The 22,419-nt window shown below is 39.2% G+C and overlaps 1 protein-coding gene across 2 annotated transcripts in view; it reads right to left on the minus strand.

Annotated features, from left to right (window-relative positions):
* Positions 1 to 22,419, minus strand: part of TOP1 (DNA topoisomerase I) — a 114,106-nt gene that overhangs the window by 23,313 nt on the left and 68,374 nt on the right. For both annotated transcript variants that reach the window (XM_089513983.1, XM_089513984.1), the window contains 3 exons: positions 18,948 to 19,063; positions 12,943 to 13,064; positions 4,129 to 4,251 (listed from right to left, as the gene is read on the minus strand). In XM_089513983.1, coding sequence (XP_089370109.1) covers positions 4,129 to 4,251; positions 12,943 to 13,064; positions 18,948 to 19,063 — 361 coding nt within the window. The remainder of the gene's footprint in view (positions 1 to 4,128; positions 4,252 to 12,942; positions 13,065 to 18,947; positions 19,064 to 22,419) is intronic.

The raw sequence follows: 22,419 nt of genomic DNA on the forward strand, positions 1-22,419 counted from the left end.
ATGGGTTTTGGCATTAATTAATTTGGATGATAAACTATATCTAAATATATTTTTTTCCAGCTATCAAAGAATTTTATTGATAATAAAATATGACATATACATTATACATTGTACAATTTCAGTTTCAATACAATTATATTTCAAACAAATCACATCTCTTAGCTGTCTAAAATTACCCAGATTACAACTGGAAAAACATAAATCAAAACTATTTCATTTCGTATGTGGAGAGCGTCTCTCCCCCCCTAAATTAAATATTCTTACTTGTCTTTTACCACTGTTTGGCTATTTTTGCTTTCTTGCAACCCAATTTTTGTCCCCTTCCCTTCTATTTTTCATGTATCACTTTTCCAATTCCAATTCCAAATTGATTTACTGTATACATTTTAATTTGTCACTACTTACTCTGCTTGTTTTTCTAGATTCCTCCCCCCCCCCCCCCAATACTTCAGTATCATATCCCACTCATCCTCTATATTGCTACTATCTTCTTCTGTTATTTTTCTTGATATTCTATCCACTTCTCTTAAATCTAACAATTTCTGCATCCATTCTTCCATCATGGGTATTGATTATGACTTCCATTTTTGGGCATAGATTGTTCTTGCTGATGTTATCATATAGAGAATGAGTCTTAAATGTTTTTTTCCCTATTGCTCTGTGTAATATGGATGTAATATTTAATAAATACATTTCAGGTTTCATTGGGAATTGTGTCTGTGTTAGTTCACTGATAATTAAATGTGTGTTCTTCAAATAAGTCTTAGCTCTATTGCATTTCCACCTTAAGTGGAAATAAGATCCTTCTTTGCATTCACATTTCCTGCATTTTCTGTTACTATTTTTGTATATCTTGGCCATTTTTACCGGGGTTAAATGCCACATGTAAAGCATTTTGTAGTAGTTTTCTTTTAGATTTTGAGCTAATGTGAATTTATTTGTGTTTTCCCATGATTTTTCCCAATCCTCAAGCTCAATCGGATATTTAAATAACTGACTTCATTTTATCATTGTTTCTTTAATCCTTTCCTGTTCTAGCTCTTTCCAGCAATATTTCATAGAATCTTTTTATCTTATTCCTTTCATTATCCAACATTATTTTGTCTAGTTCATTTTCAGATTTTTCGATTCTTTCTGTTTTCAAATCCATATTTGTTCTAATTGTAAATAGGAGAACCATTCTATTTTTATTCCTTCTTTCTCTAGCTCTTCTCTTGTTTTCATTCTTGATTTCCTATTTAGATCATTTCTAACAGTTGTTTATATGTTAGCCAATTCATTCCCCCTTTTTTAAGTCTTCCAAAAAAAGCCTCCTGTAGGGATGTCCATTCTGGGATCTTTATATGGAACTTCTTTTTACATTTTAAACAGCTATTTAGGAAATCACTGAAGGTAAACCGGAATCCTGGGATGATGCGAACATCTCTTTAATCTTAAAAGAAGGAAAAGAAGATCTAGATCCAAAGAACTACAGACCCATAGCGCTGTTGAATAATGACTATAAAATCTTAGCGGCAATCCTAGCAGACAGGTTAAAAAAAGTGCTCTGTGATATAATACATCCAGACCAAAATGAATTCTTATCAGGCAGACATCTAAAAGATAATCATAGAACCTTATTTGATGTATTGGAATATTACGAAAGCCACAAGGAAAAGAAAGTTGCGCTGATATTTGCAGATGCCGAAAAGGCATTCGATAATATAAAATGGGAATTCATGAAAGAAGTTTTAAGAAAGAGTCAAATGGGGGAAATTTCCTAGGATGGATAGATCTAATTTATAAAGAGCAAACTGCGCACATACTAATAAATGGGGGGGGAAAGAATGCGGTAGAAATTGAGAAAGGGACTAGACAGGGGTGTCCCCTGTCCCCTCTGTGGTTTATAATGTTGTTGGAAGTGCTCACCAATAAAATAAGAGAAAATGAAAAAATACTAGGAACAAAAATTAAAAATCAGGTTTATAAACTGATGGCATATGCGGATGATGTTGTAATATTTCTGGAAGACCCTTTGAATACAATAGAGAAAGTGATAAATATATTAGAGGAATTTGGAACTCTAGCGGGTTTTAAAATTAATAAAGAAAAAAACTGTAATGATAGTAAAAAATATGACCAAAAAAAGAGGAAAAAGAGCTAAATAAGATCTCAGGCAAGGTAAAATATCTTGGCATATGGGTCACAAAAAGAAATTGAGATCTGTTTGAAAACAATTACAAACAAAAGTGGAAGGAAATGAAGAGGGAAATGGAGAGATGGTCCAAAGTACAATTAACCTTATCAGGAAGAATTGCAGTCATTAAAATGGATTTATTGCCTAGGTTTATATTTCTATTTCAAAGTCTTCCTATAATAGTAAATTATAAATGTTTTGAGGAATGGAGAAGAGAATTAGTCACATTCGTATGGGCTGGGAAAAAGCCAAGAATAAAATGGAAACTATTAACAGATTCGAAACTAAGAGGAGGACTCTGAATACCGAACTTAAAGCTATACTATTTTTCTTGTGGACTAGTATGGATATCTGACTGGGTTAAATTGGTAAAGGAGAGGGTATTGACACTAGAAGGTCATAATAAGAAAGGTGGCTGGCACGCTTTTATGATATATAACAAACTGAAAGATAACACATAACACCAGTTTTAAAAGACCTTCATTGGCTCCCAATTTGCTTCCGGGCACAATACAAGTGTTGATTTAAAGCCCTACATGGCTCGGGCCCGAGTTACTTGCAGGAACGCATCTCCCTATACAATCCACCCTGCACTCTTAGAAGAATCTGCTTGAATTAACAACAACCAAATTTGTTTCAACTTCCCAAAGAGCCTTTACTATAGCTGCTCCAAGACTGAGGAACAGTCTCCCAGAAGAGATCTGTCTTACTACCTCCCTGGAAACTTTCAGGAAGGCGGTTAATACGGAGCTCTTCCAGCGAGCATATCCACCTGACTTCATGTAAGACATAGATCCACCTCCTTGAATAGGATGAGAACATCCTTGCTCCACTGTCGCTTTGTGTTACTCAGTTTTTAATTGTCAATTTTCACATATTTAATTGAATTGCTGTACTTCATTTTGTATTGTATTTTATACCAGGTTGTGATCCCACCTCAATCCATCTGGGAGAGGTGAGAAAATATAAATAAAAATTATTATTATTATTAGTCAGAGAACCACAGAAGAGAAGTGAAATGGATTTAAAGTTCTTTTATATAATCCCAAGATTAAAGAAAGACTACTTGTTAAGGTTTCTGCTGAGTTTTCCCTGTGATATCAAGAAAAAGTACAAAATTTAAAGAAAAATAACTATGTGAATCAGGACCAAACATTTTCATCCCCTAGAACTGCAAGTGCAGAACTTTTCATTCACCACATGTTTTTGGAGTTCAGTTCTCAGAAGCCCCACTCAATATGGCTAATGTCAATGGATTATAAAAACAGCACTCCAGAACAAATAGAGGACCAATTCTTTCCAACTCCTGCCTGAAGGTTTAGGGGCGAAACAGGCCGCCCCTGACAAAGCCAGACTGAGCTTGCGGCAACCACACGTCATGCCAGCCAAAAAAAGAAATGGCAAACAGCTGCTCCTTTTTGTGCTGGCAAAAAGCCAGCTTTTTGGCCACGCTGCAACTGGCAGCCAGTTTTAAGGCACTCCAGTGGCATGTGGCTTCTAAACAGCATGCTGCTAGAATGCCTGGAAGTTGGCCAATGTGTGGGCAGCCAGGCGGCATGAAGCCGCCTTCCAGCTGTCTTGAGGGCATGCTTCTTGTGAACACTGTACTCCTAAGCTCCCCAGAAGGTGGCGCAAAGGAGCAGTCTGTTTAGCCCCTTAGACCCAAGGATCCCAAATTTGGGTCCTCAGGTATTTTCTAACTTCATCTCCTAGAAACCCTAGTCAGCTTGACCAATGACCAGCCCTAGAATTTTCTGGGAAGCAGTGCCTTCGAAAGATGCATGTATTTGCCAAACCAGATGTTTCAGTTGCTGAATGAAGCTGAGGTAAAGATGACTGCAGGGACCATGGGGTTCCAATTGTGGTATAATTAGAAAGGATTCTAGTTTTAACCTGTTTTCAGCTTCCAAACATTTAAAAGACTTTAAAAGTTAACTTCTAAATTAAGATACCTGTTTCTCCTCCTTGGTCATCTGTTTTCTGGCTTCTGATTGAGCTTTGAAATACTGACTCATATGGGTGAAGTCACACTTGCTGAGGCTGGTGATGGTACTCTTTTCTTCTGGAGTCATTTCCTACAAGAAGACAATGAGATCTTTTAAGCAATATTAGAAAAAAAAACTGTATTTGAACCTCAGTAACAGGAAGATTAGTCTGGATGCTACAAATACCAATAAGAACAGTCAGGTTGAAGAAAAAACCAATCCTAGAAGAAGCCAGATGGAGAACTGGAGTGTCACTGATGCGTCTTTCATTCTTAAACATATGAAATCACAAGCATATCCAGTGGCAGCAGTGTAAGTTGTATACAGTTGTCCCTCCATATTCGCTAGGGTTAGGGGCACAAGACCCCAGTGAATATGGAAAAACCGCAAGTAACAAAAACACCATGTTTTTACTGAGAGGACACCTTTCTAGGAATCTCTAGGTCCTCTAGGGCAACTCTGTGGCCAACGTCTGAGAGACACTGACCACAAATGCCTAGTAGTGTATCCTCTCTAGGAATCTCTAGGTCTTTCAGTGCAACTTTTAGTTAAAGTTGACCATAGATTTGCACTGGAGGACCTAGATATTCCTAGAGAGAACCTATTAATCAAATCCGTGAATAATCAAATCCGCAAATATCAAATCCGCAAATATGGAGGGATAACTGTACATCCAAAATCTACAAAAACAGTGATACTCTTAGTAGGCCAAACAAAATGCATAAATTAGAAGGTATTCTTCACTGCAACACTGCATCATTTAAAGACATAACCTCAATTACATTCTAGACCAAAGAGGTATGAAGTTTGAAGTCTCTCCTGTATACCATACCAAATACATTGCTGTTAAAGGTATTTGTAAGATGCTCTGAAATCCTGCACTTGGATTCCTTTCTGGAAAGACACGAGACGAACAACAGAGAATGGAAAAGGTGCTTGGAGGGAGAAAGCTGGATTGAAAAAAAGCCAAATGCCTGCATTCTGGAAATTCTTCATAGCTCCCCCAAATTATCTCCAGATACTGCCTACGATGGACCACATTATCCCATGACTCTATTTTAACATCAAAGTGCACAGGATGCCAACCATTATGTACAGTACATTATGTACAGTGGACCCTTGTTCCAAGAACCCCCGTGTATAACAAAATCCATGTATGCTCAAGTCCCATTAAATATAATGACATAGCAAAATGGTGTCCTCTATAGAAACTGGAAAATCAAGGTTTGATATTTAATAATAATAATAATAATAATAATAATAATAATAAATGTATTTATATTTCTCTCCTCTCCCTGCGGATCGAGGCGGGATTACAACCGATAAAATCAAACAATACATTTACACAATACCATACTACATAAAATAATCAATAAAAACATTGCAAAATACAGTAAAAGCATTAACATAGCCAAGTCGTTGTCTGTGTCTGTACTATTGAATCAGGTGTAGAAAATTCTGTAAGATCCACGATAAAAGATTAGGTGGATAGGCTCGCTGGAAGAGATCCATCTTAAGTGCCTTCTTAAAGGCTTCTAAGGTGGTGATGAGACGAATCTCTTCCAGTAAGTTATTCCAAAGTGTGGGGGCCATGGCTGTGAATGCTTTGTGGGAAGTTGTGATTAGTCTGGTCTTTGTATGTTCCAATAATTTCATCCCAGATGTTCTGAGAATGCGGGGTGGATTGTGTAGGGAGAGGCGTTCCCTCAAGTAACTTGGGCCTAAGCCATGTAGGACTTTAAAGGTAATAACCAACACTTTGTATTGGGCCCGGAAGCTGATCGGCAGCCAGTGTAATGATTTTAGTATTGGAGTAATATGGTCAGATCTGGATGTACCTGTGACCAATCTGGCAGCAGCGTTTTGTATCAATGGAAGCTTCTGAACTTAGTACAAAGGTAGCCCCATGTGGAGCACATTACAGAAATCTAAACGAGAGGTCATCAGAGCATGTACCACTGTTTCAAGGTTCCTCTGGGCCAGGTAGGGGAGCAGTTGGAGTATCAACCGAAGTTGGTACCATGCATTCCTGGCCACCACCTCCACCTGAGATGACAGCTGTAGAGATGAGTCCAGGAGTACTCCCAAACTGAGAACTTCGTCTTTTAGGGGAAGTGTGACCTTGTCCAGGACTGGTGGACAAATCTACATCCCTGGACCAGGGGTCCCTATCGCAAGCACCTCTGTTTTCTCTGGATTCACCTGGAGTTTGCTTTCCCTCATTACCGACTCAAGACAGGCAGTTAGAGGAGAAATGCCATCCTTAGCCACTGCAGCAGTCGGGGACATAGAGAAATAAATTTGGGTGTCATCAGCGTACTGATAACACCGTGCCCCATGTCTCCGGATGATCTCGCCCAGCGGCTTCATGTAAATGTTAAATAGCATGGGGGACAGGATGGCGCCATGAGGGATGCCAGATGTCAGCTCTCTTTTATTTGAAATTTATACTTTTTTTGAACGTTTTCAAACTATGTATGCTTGAATGCATGTATAAAAAATCCGTGTATAAGAATGGATGACAATGTCCAAGCTATTCAGAACCACTCCAACTAAGCAACCATTTCCTGTATATTCTTGAAAATAATGGTGGTAAAGAGGTCCAAACAGGAGACCAGCAACAAGAGACAACAAGAGACACTGCATACCAAGGGAAGAACCAAACTAACCACCAAGCATAACAAGATGAAAAGAATGGTGCTGGTGGTAGATGATTAATTTGTCATGGTTACATAGGAAACTATCTGCCAGCCAGACAAAATGAATCGGGAACTGTGCGGTCTTCCTGATGTGTGTATTCAGGATGTCACTGACAAGTTGCCAAAGTTCTTCAAGAACACAGACCAGCATCCCTTTTATTCTGTTTCATGTTTCATTAAGAAGCCCTGGTGGTGCAGTCATTAAATGTCTGTACTGCAGCCACTCACTCAAAACCATAAGGTTGCGAGTTCAATACCAGCGAAAGGGCTTCAAGGTTGACTCAGGCGTCCACCTTTCCGAGGTCACTAAAATGAGTACTCAGATTGTTGGGGGCAATTAGCTTACAATTGTAAACTGCTTAGACACTGTTAGTTCAGTATGAAGTGGTATATAAATGAAGCTGTTTATGTGGGCACTAATGAACTGCAAAAAAATAAATTTTTGAGCAGATCACCTTGGACTATGAAGCCTTGGGCCGGAAAGTGATGAGTTTAGAGGACAGGTGGTATTCTTGCCAATTCTACCAGTGAAAGATAGAAAAGTAAACAGAGGCAGAGGATACTGCAAGTGAATGACTGGCTACACAGATGTTGTCAATGGGGAAGGTTTGCCTTCTTTACTTCTTAGACAAAGGACTACTTGCTACAGCTAGGTATGCCTCACAAAGACTAGGAAGAACATCTTTAGTAAAAACATGGTTAATCTGTTCAACAGGGCTTTAAACTAATTCCTGGGATGGGGTAGGAGTGGAGATAAAAGCTTGAAGATGTGTCTGAATACAAGGATGAGTAGTGGGAGAGTTTGGGAAATAAACAATATGAGCTTGATATAACAATATGAGACTGGATCTGATGACTCCCTTGTTTGGAATATATCCATTGAAGGATCAGTTCAAAAAGAATAGATGGGGAAGAAAAGGAGAGGTAGTAACATTGTATGTAAAAGACAAATTCACTTGTACAGAAATCCATGTGTGGTCAGACTGGAGAGCAACTGGATAAAAATAAATGGAGACTAAATAAAAACAACACTGTGGTGGGAATTTACTACTGGCCACCAAACCAAGGTGACGTGGTTCTGAAATAAATTTCAGGCATCTCCAAGAAGCAAAAACTGGTAGTTATAGGTGACTACAATTATCCTGATATCTTCTTGGTGACTAGCTATTCTTGGTATTCTTGCTGTGCCTTGCAGAGTTTCTTTTTTCAAAAGATGGAGGAAGAAACATGGGGATCAGTAACCTAACCAATAGGAAAGAGCTGGTCACTGAAATCAAAGCAGTTGGTATTGTAGGAGGAAGTGAGCACATAATGCTAAAATGCATAACTGTGACATAGGCCAATGAAGAACATAGTCAAACATGAATCCTGGATTGCAGAAAGGATGATTGATCAAGCTTAGGAAAATATCTGGCAGAATTCCATGGCAAGAGATGCTAAAGGAAAAACACACACAACATGGGTGGGATTTCATGAAAAATGAACTACTAAATAGCACAATCATAAACAATTCCATGGCAGCAGAAAATGGGAAACATCTGAAAAGCCAAATTGGCTACATAGTAAAACTTGAGGAAGAAGTTAAAAGGAAAAAAAACAGCATCTGTTAAAGAATGGAAGGAAGAACAAATAATCAAGTAAAAAAACAGATGTGTAGCCCAAGCTTGCAGGAATAGTATAAGGTAAAACTCTATCCTTTAGGGCTGAAGGGCGGGGTATAAATACCATAAATAATAATAATAATAATAATAATAATAATAATAATAATAATGTGAGCTGAGACTGATTAGTCAAACAAGGAACAACAAAAGTGAGGTGTTGTTTTTTTAAAAAAGTGACTACGAATTGCTGCTCAGCAAGGATGGTAAAATGCGAATAGATCACAATGAAGACAGAACTGCTCAATACCAATTTTGTTTCAGTTTTTTCCCAAGAGGACTGTATGCTCCCATGAGACCTTGTTAAGAAATCCAGGTTGCAAATCAAGATTGACAAGGAGTTAGTCAGTAATCACCTACTGTATATACTAGTTTAGAAATTTTATCAAAAATGGACCCAAAAAACCTGAGTTGACTTAGCCACAAGTCAATGTAAGTACTTTACTTTAACTCTTATTTAAAAAAGGAACCATCCCTTGGTGAAGGGCAAGAGTGTAATCTGTTCCGGAAGCACTGATCCCACTCTATTCATTTATCCTGCTAGCCTTTACTATAAACAATTCTGTAAGTTTTTTGGCATTGTTTTCCTTTGCCCCATCCTTTAGATCCGTGATCGTGAACCTACGGCACACGTGCCACATGACACCATTTTGCCAGGCACGGGGTAAGGGAGAAGGCGGAAGAGGCGTGCCCATTCTGCTTCCTCCCTGCCATTTTCGGGCCTCCTGCTGTCGTGGGAAGCCAGAAAATGGCGCTCGGAAGAAGGAGCCAGAGGTGCGCGCATCTGGCTCCTCCTACCAGCCCTCTTCCCTCCCGGCTTCACTTTCCTCGGCACAAACGGGCCCCTTGGAACCCATTCACCCCTTGGAGCCCGTTCGTTCGGAGGAAAGGACCAGGGAGGAGAGGGTGGGCGGACACTTTCTCCTTCTCCCCACGGGGCTTCACTAGACCTGAGGTGTCCTTCAGAGGACACCTCAGGTCTGACAAAGCCCTTCAGAAAGGAGCAGGGGCCGTGGGCCTCCTCCTCCTCCCTGCAGGACTCCGCTCCAAAGGACTCCTCAGGTCAAACGAAGCCCCTCAGAGAGGAGCAAGGGCCACAGGCCTCCTCCTCCTGCCCCCCACGGGCCCTTACTGGTCCCCAGCTGTCTCTGAGAGACAGCTGGAGGCCAAGGGAAGGGCAGGAGGAGCAGGCGGCGCCTGTCATCCCTCCCCCAATTCCCCCCCGACTTCTAGCTGTCTCTCAGAGACAGCTAGAGGCCGGGAAAGGGCGTGGGAAAAGCCCTGCCCCAGAGGCCCCATCCCCGGAGGGTGGAAACTCTGCCCCCGGCACGGCGAACCAAAAAGGTTCGCCATCACTGCTTTAGATTCTTTGTTACACGCCCGTAAGTTTTACCCCTGACATCCACAGGTCATGTCAAAATCCATAATTTGGCCTCAAAACCTGCCCTTGATTTATACATGAGATCGACTTATAGTCAAGTATATACGGTAGTTAAATAAATTCAAATCTGCAGGGCCAGATTTGAACTGTATCCCAGTGTATTGAAGGAACTTGCTGACATAGTTGCAGAACCACTTCCCATCATTTCTGAGAAATCTTGAAGAATGGGTGAGGTGCCAGAGGACTGGAGACAAGCAAACATTGTCCCTCTCTTCAAAAGAGGCAAAAAAGATGATCCAGGAGATTACAGGCCAGTCAACCTGACCTCGGTATCAGGAAAGATGCTAATGGATTATGCATAAGTCTGTTTGTAGACAATCTAGAGATTAGTAGGAGCCCGCGTGAATTTGTCAAGAACATATCCTGCCAAAGTAACTTTACATCTTTTTTTTAAATTGTGTCGCTAAATGATAAATGGTGGGAATGCCATGGCTTTCATTTACCTGGATTTTAGTAAAGCATTTATTAAGGTTCCCAGTTATATTCTGATTAGCTAACTGCCTAATTATGGAATAGATGGATCCAGTTGGTTAGAAAACCATACTCAAAGAGTGGATATCAGTGGGTGTACTTCAAATTGGAAGGAGGTCTCAAGTGGAGAGCAGCTGGGTCCTGTCCTGGGACTAACATTCTTCAATATGTTTATCAGTGATCTCAATGATGCAGTAGAGGGAATCCTTATCAAATTTGTGGATAACACAGAACTGGGAGAGGTAACTAGCACACTAAAGAGGGGAACAGAATTTCAAAAGAACTTGATGAACTAGAAAACTGCGCTGTAATTACAGGCTGAGTCCCTCTTACTGAAAATGCTTGGGATGAGGGGTGTTTCAGATTTTTTTTGCTGGATTTTGGAATACCTCTATTTTCATATATGAGATATCTTGGAGATGGGACCCAAGTCTAAACATAGAATTCAACTATGTTTCATATATACCTTAGAAATACATCCTGAAGCTAATTTTATACAATTAAAAAAAAATTGTACATGAAAAATTTGTGTACACTGTACCATCCAACAACAACAAAAACAACAACCATACCTTTCTTTCAGCCCACAGGCCATTAGGCAACACAATATATATAAAACATGTTAAAATATCATGATAAAGCAAGCATTCATAACAAACACACCCCTAATAATAGGTGATGTTTAAATATTAAAATAGCATTATAAAAACAAATATTCACTGAACCATCAGAAAGCAAAGGTGTCACTATCTCAGGCACCCATGAAAAAAGTTTTAGTAGGATGGGGGATCCTTGGTTCAGCAGGGCTACACGTGAAAAGGACCTTGGCATTATTGTTGATCATAAATAGAACATGTCCCACCTGCAGCAAAGAATGAAAAGATATCTTAGTCTGCTTTAACAGAACCATAGTTTCCAAGCTGAGAGAAGTAATAGTCCCACTATGTTCTGTGCTGGTCAGGTACTGTGTTCATTTCTGGATAACTCATTTTAAGAAGGATATAGACAAATTGGAGGTGATTTAAGGGATATGCAACTTGCACAATAATAGTAATGGAGAACAAATCATATAATGAGAGGCTGAAGAAGCTGTGCACATTCACATTTCAGCTGATAAAGAGAAGAGAGTGAGAAGTGATCACACTCTTTAAATACCTCAAGGACTGCCACAAAGAAGAGGGGGCAGAGGGTAGAACTAGGTCTGATGCTTATAAGTTAAAGGGGGGTAGATTTTGATTGAACATTGGAAGGAACTTCTTGACAGTGGGAATGGTCGGCAATGGAACCAGTTGCCTAGAGAAGTGATGAGGTCTCCTTCTCTGGATGCCTTCAAAAAGAGGCTGGACAGCTACTTGCTGGAATATTCTAGCTGGAGATCCTGCACTAAGCGGTGGGTTGGACCTAATGGTTCAGAAAATGCTTTTCAACTCTATGGTTCTTCCACCCATTTTATCTGCAGAACAAACTCAAAAGGTAGGCAAATCTGAGAGCTCCTAGTTGCCCAAGGTTGCCCAGCACATTTCACTACTTCCGGAAATCTTACCCTAAAACTTCAGGGTCATAGTTTAATCACTGAACAATTCTAATAATATTCCACATTACATAAGAGAATGAGCAGCTAACTTGCCAATCCCTGGTTTACCTGGGCAGCCTTAGCCTGTGCCAACAAAGTGAATATTTTTTACCACTTATGTTGATATCAGTGAGAAAAACGTTCCTGATCTAGCCTAACTAGAACATGCTTCTGATAGAAATGTACTTCACATTTCCAAACTGTTATCCATCTCAGAGAGGCAGTGCAAACCAGTTCCAGAGCCAAGCTAGGGCTAAACCTTTCCAGTTTAATCAAAACATGAGCCAGCAATGCCATCATCGGTGAATCTGGTAAAACTGCTGATGTGACTGGCAGCTTTCATCATACTTCTTGATTTTGGGATATGAAGAACATTGGGTGGCAGACAAGATGTCTCCTTAGGTCTCTTTGAAGTTCTGATTGCTTAAATCTTGGCACAGATGCATAACTATTTTTACTTGCCAATAAGACTGTACCTGGGAGTTAATCTTAAGCATCCTAGGATTTCTTTAAGAACTAAAACTTCTGCTTAACAAATATGAACAACTGACAAGCACAAAGTTTACTATGATAGGACTATAATTATGCAATATGCATTTCTAAAACTACAAAATACACACAGTGTAACCATTCTCTCTCAATTCTCTCTCCCTCCTTCCCCTCACAGCTCAAACATTGCAGAGGGATTCTTTGTTCACACAGAGAGGAGCTGATTTAATACAATCATATTCTCAAACTCCAAACTGCAACAAAATCTCTTGCTTGGGCTTCCTCATCTCTCTCCTCACATCTCTCCTATACCCTTAGAAAGTGAGACATCTGGCTACATACCTTCTAACATTTTTTTTCCTATCCCTTTTCACCATTGCCAGTCAATTTCCCATTTGTATCAATTCTCTGTTGGAACCAAGTCCCTTACTTCCATGATGTCAACCATACCTTTCTCCAGTCTTTAAAGAAGTTTTTCCTGAAGATGTCCTTCGTAGTGTATTCATGATCAAGCATTTTTGCAAAGAATGTTGCCACTTCTTCTGCTTTGGGACTGAGCTTCATGACTTTACCTAGAACACAGAACATACTCTGTGAGAATTCTTTTTAAAGATTGCATCATATCCTACAGATAGCACTTCAGCCAGTCTACTCTTCTTACTTCAGAGACAAGGGATTCAAATACATCCCAATTCAGAGTTCATTTGTTTTGTACAGAGCCAGAATAATGATCCTACAAACAATTTATTGCACATCCTTGTGTTTCACGATAAGAGCTTAGGCCCAAAGAAGTACTGTAATAAAGATTGCAAACATCAGTTCAATTTCTACTGTGGACAGTGCAAATTTAGCTTTAAAAGACAACATGAAAGCAGAACTGCATTCTTTAAAAACTTCTGCAAACAATTGTTTCAGTGTTGTCTTTTTTATTAGTGATTTCTATAACATAAAACAAATTCACAACACATCATACCATACTTAAACAAAGACTAAACAGACAATCTTTACAAAACAGACAAAAAGAGAAAAACAACAGAAATCTTTACATTACATAGACAACTATAAAATTGGCTTCCTGAATCATATGTTGGCATTTTTTAAACTCATTGGTCACCTTTTCCCGCTTTATATGAAGTCTAAAATTAACTTCCACTATTCATGAACTAAGAACCAGTTTCCAACTCTTTACTTATTCCAATGCACCTTTATCCCCTCTTTCTTCTAATATAAAATTTACTACTGGCTCCCAGTTTTTAAAATTTTTCTCCTCTTAATATAGAAGTGATCTTATTGGCTTCCACAAAATCTAATAGTTTATTTTTCTGTAGCATTTGGATATTCTTTTTTCTTCCTTTTTTCCCCATCTGCTAGCAAATAATTGGCTTGCCCCTGTAGTTACATAAAATAACACCTTTCCAGATTTATTTTCTAACATTTCATTCTCTCACACACTAAAGCAAGTATAATTTTGGGCTCCAATCTTATTTTACATTTGATGATTTTCTGCATTGCTTTCCAATATTTTTTAGCATATTGACAATTCCACCATAGATGGTAGAAAGTACCCACTTCTTTGCACTTCCAACACTTTATCTGAAGCCCCTTTATATATTTTTGCTTGTCTAGCTGACGTAAGATACCACCTCTTTAGCATTTTAATCCCCTCCCCTCAGGTCATAGCACAGAGTATACTTCAGCCTTACATTCCATGGTTTTTTCTTCCACTGATCTAATTGTATACTCTGCTTTATGTCCTGAGTCCACTTAACCATTGACTCTTTAATTACTTCTTCTTCCATCTCAAGTTGTAAAAAGGACTTATAAAATTGAGCAATCTTGTGTGGATTTTCCAAAAATAAAATCTTCTCAAAATTAAGATGGGTGGGTCCAACCCCTACTGTATTACTATCCTTGAGAAATGTCTCCCATAATTGCCTATAGAGAAGCCATCTACAATTAACTCCTTCTAACAGCAACTGTTCCAAAGATTTATTATTAGTTGACCATCTTCCTTTAACCATTTACTCTCTATTGTGGAGGCTTCATGTATGGAGACCCATTTTGGCAGATTTGTGCAAAGGATAGGTCTATATTTTAGCCACGGGTTCATCAGAAATTTTCTGATAAAATGGTTTGAGAAGTCTCTATGGACCATAGCTGTGCCAGCTGAATCTATTATCTGAGCCTTCTAACAACAACAGTTTTTTATTCTCAAGTTTTAACTAATCTAATAGACACTCAAAGGAGCATGTATCATAATAAACCTTTAAATTTGGCACCGACAACTCTTCTCTTCATATGCTATCCTATAAGATTTTTAGGTAGACCCTTGGTCTTTTTCCACTTCAGATAAACTTTGATCTAGTGTTGTGCCATGTCTTACATGGTTTGTCCTTTGTAATGATGGAAATATTTTGAAAGAGAAACATTCTTCTAGGCAACACAGGCCCGTTCCGCACGGATGTAAAGTGCGTCCTGGGGACGTACTAGGGTTAGGGAAAGTGCATGCCTTACACATGCACCTAACCCTAGTACGTCCCCAGGAGGCACAAAATGGCGGTGCCCATTCCACACAGGGGCCGCCGTGACTACGTCACGACCGCGCCGTCTCCAAACAGGGCAGCGCGGAAGTGACGTAGTGAGGCCGCGCAAGGACGCCTGGGGTGCCCTTTCTGTGGACCCGGAAGGAGCTCCGTTTCGGAGCTCCTTCCATGATTTGCGTTGCTGGCGCAGCCTCTACATGGCTGCGCCAGCAACGAAAATGAGCAAGGGGCCGAGTGGCCCCTTTCTCCGCAGCCCCACCGCCGTCGGGTGTCCTTGGGGCATGAAGCCCCAAGGACACCCCTTTCCAGGCTGCGGGGAAGTGGCCTTTTGCCGCTTCCCCACAGCCTAGAAAGCGGTGGATCGGGGCCTCAGAGGCTGGGCCCCGATCTGGCGAGGAAAGGGCCAGTTACAGGCCGCCCCAAATGGGCGGTTTGTAACTCGCCACAGTCATTTTTATGGCTGAGATCTTGCCCAACCATGATAACCGTAATTTCTCCCATTGTATGGTATCTTTTTTCATGTCTTGCTATACTTTGATTTAACCTTTTTTTAAAAAAGATCTACATGTTTAAGTTTATCCCTAGGTTCAAACCTCTTTTCTAATTTGAAAATTTGGTTTTTGTACTATTTTTACTTTTTCCTCATTAGGTACATCCATCATCAGCACCGAGGTCTTATCCCTATTAAAAAATAAATAATAAAAGCTTTATTTTTATACCGCCCTTCTATCAATCAGCCCAGAGACCTCACTAAACCATAACCTGCTCATAACTTGGTTTATATTATCTACTGGGTCGGCTAATGTTAATAACAGGTCATCGGTGAAGGTCCTTAACTTCAGTTCAACTCACCTTATCTTACCCCCTTCTATTCCCTTATCTTCCCGAATATGATTGTTCAAAACTTCCAAAACAATAAAAAATAATAAAAATAATTAAAAAATCAATGTTGTCTTTTTGGGGGAAGAAATTCACTCCATGAGAAAGTAAAATTCCATGTTGATAGTGACTCGAAAGGTCAGTATAGTAATGCCATTTTTCAACTCTTATGTAAGTAAGTAAGGCTTATGTATTAAGTGCAGACAAATTGCTGAAGAGCATAATGACAGTTTAGAAGTATGATTACACGTAACAAAACTGGTGTTAAGAGAAAGGCACTGACTATAGTTGGGCTGCTCTTATTGCAGAAGTAGTAAAACTGAACATGTCCATTTTCAATTCTCTCTTCCTCTTTATCTCCTTTCTCTGTTCTTGAGTCTCATGCAAGAGTCCTTCATATTGGGCTGGTTTTCTGCCACCTGCAAGTTTGATGGTATTTCTAACTCACTGACTCAAACAGTTGTTGTTAAAAGCCTGCCCTGCATGATATTTCAGCATTTCGTGACTGTCTTGTTTCCCCTTCACTGAAGAAGTGTAATAGAAGCTCAGCATGAAATAACTAGCTATGTAGAAAGGCAGCTTTGCTCACAGCTCAAGGAAGAAGGAGTTGCTGCATCAATGTGCTCCAAACTCAGCACCTCCTTTTCCTATCCAATATGTCCAGCATTAAGCCTAAACCTTGCTAAGGTCATGGCACTCTTGAGAAAAGGTGTTTACCAGTACCCCGTATATGTGCCAAACAGAGACAAAGGCTGTAGTTACCAGCAGCCCCTAGAGTTGGCATTGTTTAAAAAATAATGGATTCTTGTGAAATCCATTCTATCCAATACCTGTACTGGTAAAGTTAAGGTAAATATTAAAATAAAAATATAATATTTTCTTGATTTATGACTTAGATAAAAAATTTCCTTGTTTAGTTTTAGGGAAATTAGTAGCAACCCTGTTAATAGCAGAAGAGAATTAATCCATAAATTAAGACCAGGAGGAATTCAGGAATAATATATTGGTGATGCTTCCAAAGTAGTATCTTTCAAATTAATTGAAGGATTAGCCACATATGGATCATTCAACTTTTATATAGTGAACTCTGTGGGAAATACCATATTTTAAAAGGTTCACAGGTAAAATATGATGTGACACGTACCATATATACTTGTGTATAAGTGGATGTGATGTATAAGTCGAGAGCAGTTTTGGGGCCAAAATCATAGATTTTGATATGACCCATGGACAAGTCAAGGGTCAAAGACTGGGCATATTATAAAAGAACGAAAGGGTGAAACAAAGCACCACTTTCCTCCCTAGTTCTCCCTCTCTGGACCTCTCCCAAGGGTCACGGTCTCCGCATGGAAAATAGGGAAACTTCGGCAAACACACACATTCATTCTCTCCCCCTTCCTCTCTCTCTTTACTAGCAGGATTTCCAAGGCTCATGGCTTGCAAAACTAGGTACAAACCCCCCTCTCTTCCCTTCACCCCCAGGATTTCCAAGGCTCATGGTTTGCAAAACTGGGTACAAACCTCTCTCTCTCTTCCCTTTACTCCTAGGATGGCATACCTCGGCATACTCTTTCTCTCCCTTGTTTCACCAGCTGTTTGTTAGCTCTGACTGTGAGGGAAGGCTGAGGAATAAGACACACACAGACACACACACACAGAGGAGAGCACACTCAGGGACTCGAACAGGGAACTGTTGAAAGATCCCTGGCTATGAAGGAAGAAGGGTGGACACTTTTTTTAGGAACTTTATAATTGACTTATAGTCAAATATATACGGTATTCATTTAACTATTTAAAAGAACAACCAGGAAAGGACTAGATACTTGACTCCAAATGACTGTGTGTGTGTTTTAAAGTCAAATTAAAAATATATATGCAAATGCCTTTCAGACTTGAATCTTGTATTTTTGTTCTCCAGCATACAAGTACAGTGGGCCCTTGATATCCACTGAGGTTTAGTTCCAGGACCCTCCGTGGATACCAAAATCCATGGATGCTCATCCCATTAAATACAATTGATAGTAAAAATGATGTTCCTTATATAAAATGGCAAAATCAAAGTTTGCTTTCCTGAATTTATATATTTTTTTGAATATGTTTAAGCTGTGGATGCTTGAATCCGTGGATAAGGAATCCATGGATATGTAGGGCTGACTGCATGTCAACATACAAAATGTAATGAGAGTTGTACACATTTACTTCTTTACTAAGTATATAAGCAACCCAAGAAGAACTAAAACAGTAGGCCCAGCGTAAACACCTCTCCCCAACATACTCTAAGGCAGTGCTCCCCAAACTTTTTCAGGCTACTGGTCCCTTTCCTTTTGGGCGGTGTGCCCCCCAGCGCATAATTTTTGATATTAGGTTTACTGTTCTCCACATAGTCATGCCAGCCACGATCATGGAATCATCTCTAACAATACTGGCTTTCCTGGCATAGTAACGGAGATGAGCACTGCCCCCTACAATCAGACATGATTAAACAATCCTGTCAAGGGAAAACCTTTACCTTTACCTTTTGTACTGCAAATTCAAAACAACGAGTCTTGGTTACTGGTTCCTTTGCGCCCAGTCACCTTGGGAGCGGCAACCAAGTAGCTGGCTGAGCAGCAACCAAGAAACTTCTTGTTTATGCCAGCCTTGCGGGTAAAGCCGACACAGGCAAGAGGCTTCTTGGTTGCTGTTTGACTGGCTGCTCCATTTGCGCCCTGTCATCCTGGGAGCAACAACTGAGCAGCTGGCAGAGCAGCAACGCAGAAGCCTTTCACCGGTGCCAGCCTTGCAGCAAAGGCTAGTGCTGTCAAGAGGCCTCCTGGTTGCTGCTTAGTTGCTGCTCCTAGGGCAACCAGGTGCAAGGAAGAAGCTTCTCCCTAGAGTGGAGGGACTCTCAATCCTTCATCAATGCCTGGTGATGCAATGGTTAAATGCTGGTATTACAGCCACAACACTGATAAGTTTGATCCTAGAACTCCAAGGTTAATCAGCTGTGCAGGTGGAGGCCTATCAAGTATGAATTTTTAACAGTTTACTTACCCTCATAGTAGAATTTGACATTTTCAGGCAAAGGTTCATATGGTGGTGCGAACACAGGACCTTTGTGTTCCAAGAACTTCCATTTAATACCTTCAGGATAGCGCTCTTCCTCCCACCTTTAAACAGAAGAAGAGAAAAAAATTCAAGGAAGCCTCCAGTGGTGTCACTAGGGTTGGTATGACATAAACAACTAGCAAAATTAAAATTATACCTTTAAATTACAGCATAGTATTTGCACCCTAAATGTATTTGCATGTACATAGTTTCATGTGGTTAAAATGAAAATTTTGTAAGATGTCTTTTTAAACAGACTTTTAAAAGAATAAAATTTAAAAATTTAAAATTCAGGGTTTTGGGTTTTTTTAAAGGTCGGGGCCTCTTTTTCCTCTTTCCACTGAGACTCGGGTCACTCACACCATGTCTTCGGCATTTTAAAAGAACACAAGCAAACACCACAGGCCATTTCTGCCAAAAGACAGATGTTTGGGAAGTAGTGGTATTACCCCCCTCTCCTTAGGGTGTCAGCTGGTGTGGCCCTTCGTCCAGCCATTGTCATATAGCACTAAGACCTACAAAATTCATTATCTTTCAAATGTCAAAAATTTAACAAAATCCAAATGCCTTTTGTTTTATTTATATACATATACACACCAAACAGTTAATATTATGGGATAATACTTCTTGCTACATAGTGAACTAGGAAAGCAAACTGGTGTTTGAACAACTTATATGTATGTGCACTTACTAAAAAAAGGCTACTGAAAGATTTGCTTACCAAAGCTAAACATAGTAACAGTTTTATCACTGTTGCTGCTATATAAAATTAGTTTTGCCTTTCTACCAGTACTATTGTTTCTTATTCTTATACACTCCCTTCAGGCTTATTTAAAGCAATTAATGTGGTTTACATAAACAAAGAAATCGCAAAAGTAACTTGCAATTAATCACTGGCGTCTTACAGAGGAAAATGTAAAAGGGGGTAAATAAGGACTCTACAGCTTGATGTACACAAATGACAAAGTCAAACACATTCTCTATTGTAATTAATGAGTCAAATTAAAAAGGGGCCTACAATTCGATAAAGTATTATTTACCAAAGAATGACACTTTTCTGCATTAATACAAAATATCACAAAAGCTCAGACTGTCCAGTATTTAATATAAGTTTCTTGTCCTTACTATTTCAGGGGGAGAAAAAAACGGAGGGATTTTCCTAAGCCTTAAATAATAGTTGTCCTTAATGCATGGACAAGAAGCCATGTCTAACTCATATCAATTTTACTCCAAAAATAGTTTACATGTTTTTTGAATCTATATTTCAAGAATGAGAAGGAAGTCTGCTTCATGTAGTGCAACAGAAGCAGATACTTAGTAAAACCAAGGACATATTAAATTTTAAAGCTATTTCTCTTCCAGAGAGCTATCCATGAACCCTAACCTACCTTATATTTATCCATGTGATACAGTTCAAATCAGAATCACAGAAGTCAAATCACTGTGAATATCTTTACCTACTGCTGGAATCACTAGCACCAGGAGAGTTAGTTGTTGCTTGGATGGGGATATATGGAAAAGCCTGCTTTAGGATTAGGAATGAAGATTGACTAAATGAGTGTGAGAGCTCTTCTGTTCCAGACTCTATGCAGAAATAAGGTTTTGAAGGCCACTGTAAACATTACTACAGAATGACAAATTATTATAAAAATACATGTAGCAAAAAACTACATTCAATCCTGGCTGCCTGGCATGTGTATATGTGAAATATACACAATGATGCAGGAGGTTTCTTGCATATACGAACAGTATGATCCAGCCTATGTGAATCATCATCATTATCATCCTCTAGAGTTATGTGGTTTTTTCCGTTGGCACGGGTACACTGTATGATGTTTCTATTCTGTTGCTCTATTCTAATCTGTTGTTGTTACTTGCCTTGCACCATAGGGAGAGAATATTATTATTACATTAGTTCCCCAGCTGATTTCAAGGGAGATGCTAGGTACCTACTTAATTTCTGTTGCAAGCACTGGGAGATGGAAATTCTTCATGACTTGAATGTGTCCATTATGTTTTGACATGTAAACCTGTATACAGCAGCTCAGTGGTAAAATTGGATTCTGGAGTGCTGTAACTAGGGAAGGGAAAACCTAGCCTGAAAAGGTGATCCATGAAGAAGCATTTTGTGTTAGTATCAGCAGCTGCAGATCAGCCTAGGACACATTGGTATAAACAACTACAGCGATGAACATACATACCTCTGAGCATATATGTTTTGTCACCCAATCAACATGGCTTTCAGTGACCAGACAAAGCTAACTGAAGTTTCACTGCCAAACCCAGGAAAATGAGAAAAGGACCAAGACAAGCAGTGCTGGAGCACTCTTGTAAAGACTGGTAGATAGAAAATAATAGCTATGACAAACAGAGCATGATAGTGGAATTCTGGAAAATGACACAAATCTAGGATCCTTCACTATTGATCAAGCATCAATTAGGCACAAAGGCATTTCAAAAAGAACAATTGTAGCAAATCAAGAACTACAGTATAAGACATCTACAAAACAGGTAGAGAACTGTGCCTCTTGAAAGCAGTAAGGCCCTGACAGGAAATGGAATAAATGGGACTGCTTCAACCAATTCTACATCAATAAACCCACATTTGCTACCAAGTGTGCTTTGAGATGAAATCAGTCAGTCACAACTTCATGACATTCTACCTGTAGGGGACACAGGTTTTTTAAATTTCACATTTAAATTCATTAAATTTATTATGCATATATTGGGCATGAAATGAAAGTACTATAGGGTTTTCAGTGTTCTGAACTCTGTAATCGATGACATGTTTAGATGGAAACAACAAACAAGAAGGCAATCAGTGAGGAAATAATCTGAGATGAATGCCAAATTCTTCCTCAACAACACATTCTACTGAAAGAGTTGAGAAACTCTAATTGAAACCTATTCTCAGATTATTATGCCGTAAAGTATGTTTAAATGTCTGCTACAATGTTATAACTTGATCAGCATTTGTTGATAATTCACTTCCTTCCTTTAAACAGAGGCTGGATGGCCATCTGTCGGGGATGATTTGATTGAGAGTTCCTGCATGGCAGGGGGTTGGACTAGATGGCTCTTGAGGTCTCTTCCAACTCTACAATTCTATGATCATATACTTATCTTACAGATAATAATAATAATAATAATAATAATAATAATAATGCTTTATTTATATACCGCTTTTCCAAACAGATCAAAGCGGTTTACAAATCAAACGAGAAATACATATTACAACATTGCAGTATGTGTTTAGTAAAAATTACCGTTACATATACATTACTATAAAATTCCTTAAAATCACCTATAAAAACAGTTGTAACATCTATCAGTCGTAATTAAACATCCTGAGATGATTTCTGTCTGGCAATAACTTTCTACAAAGAGTCAGGAGGATATGCTGACTGGAAAAGATGTG

The sequence above is a fragment of the Sceloporus occidentalis genome, unplaced genomic scaffold (assembly GCF_023333645.1).
Source record: "Sceloporus occidentalis isolate IW3139 unplaced genomic scaffold, rSceOcc1.0.p SCAF_3, whole genome shotgun sequence".
In the NCBI taxonomy this organism is placed as follows: Eukaryota; Metazoa; Chordata; class Lepidosauria; order Squamata; family Phrynosomatidae; genus Sceloporus; species Sceloporus occidentalis.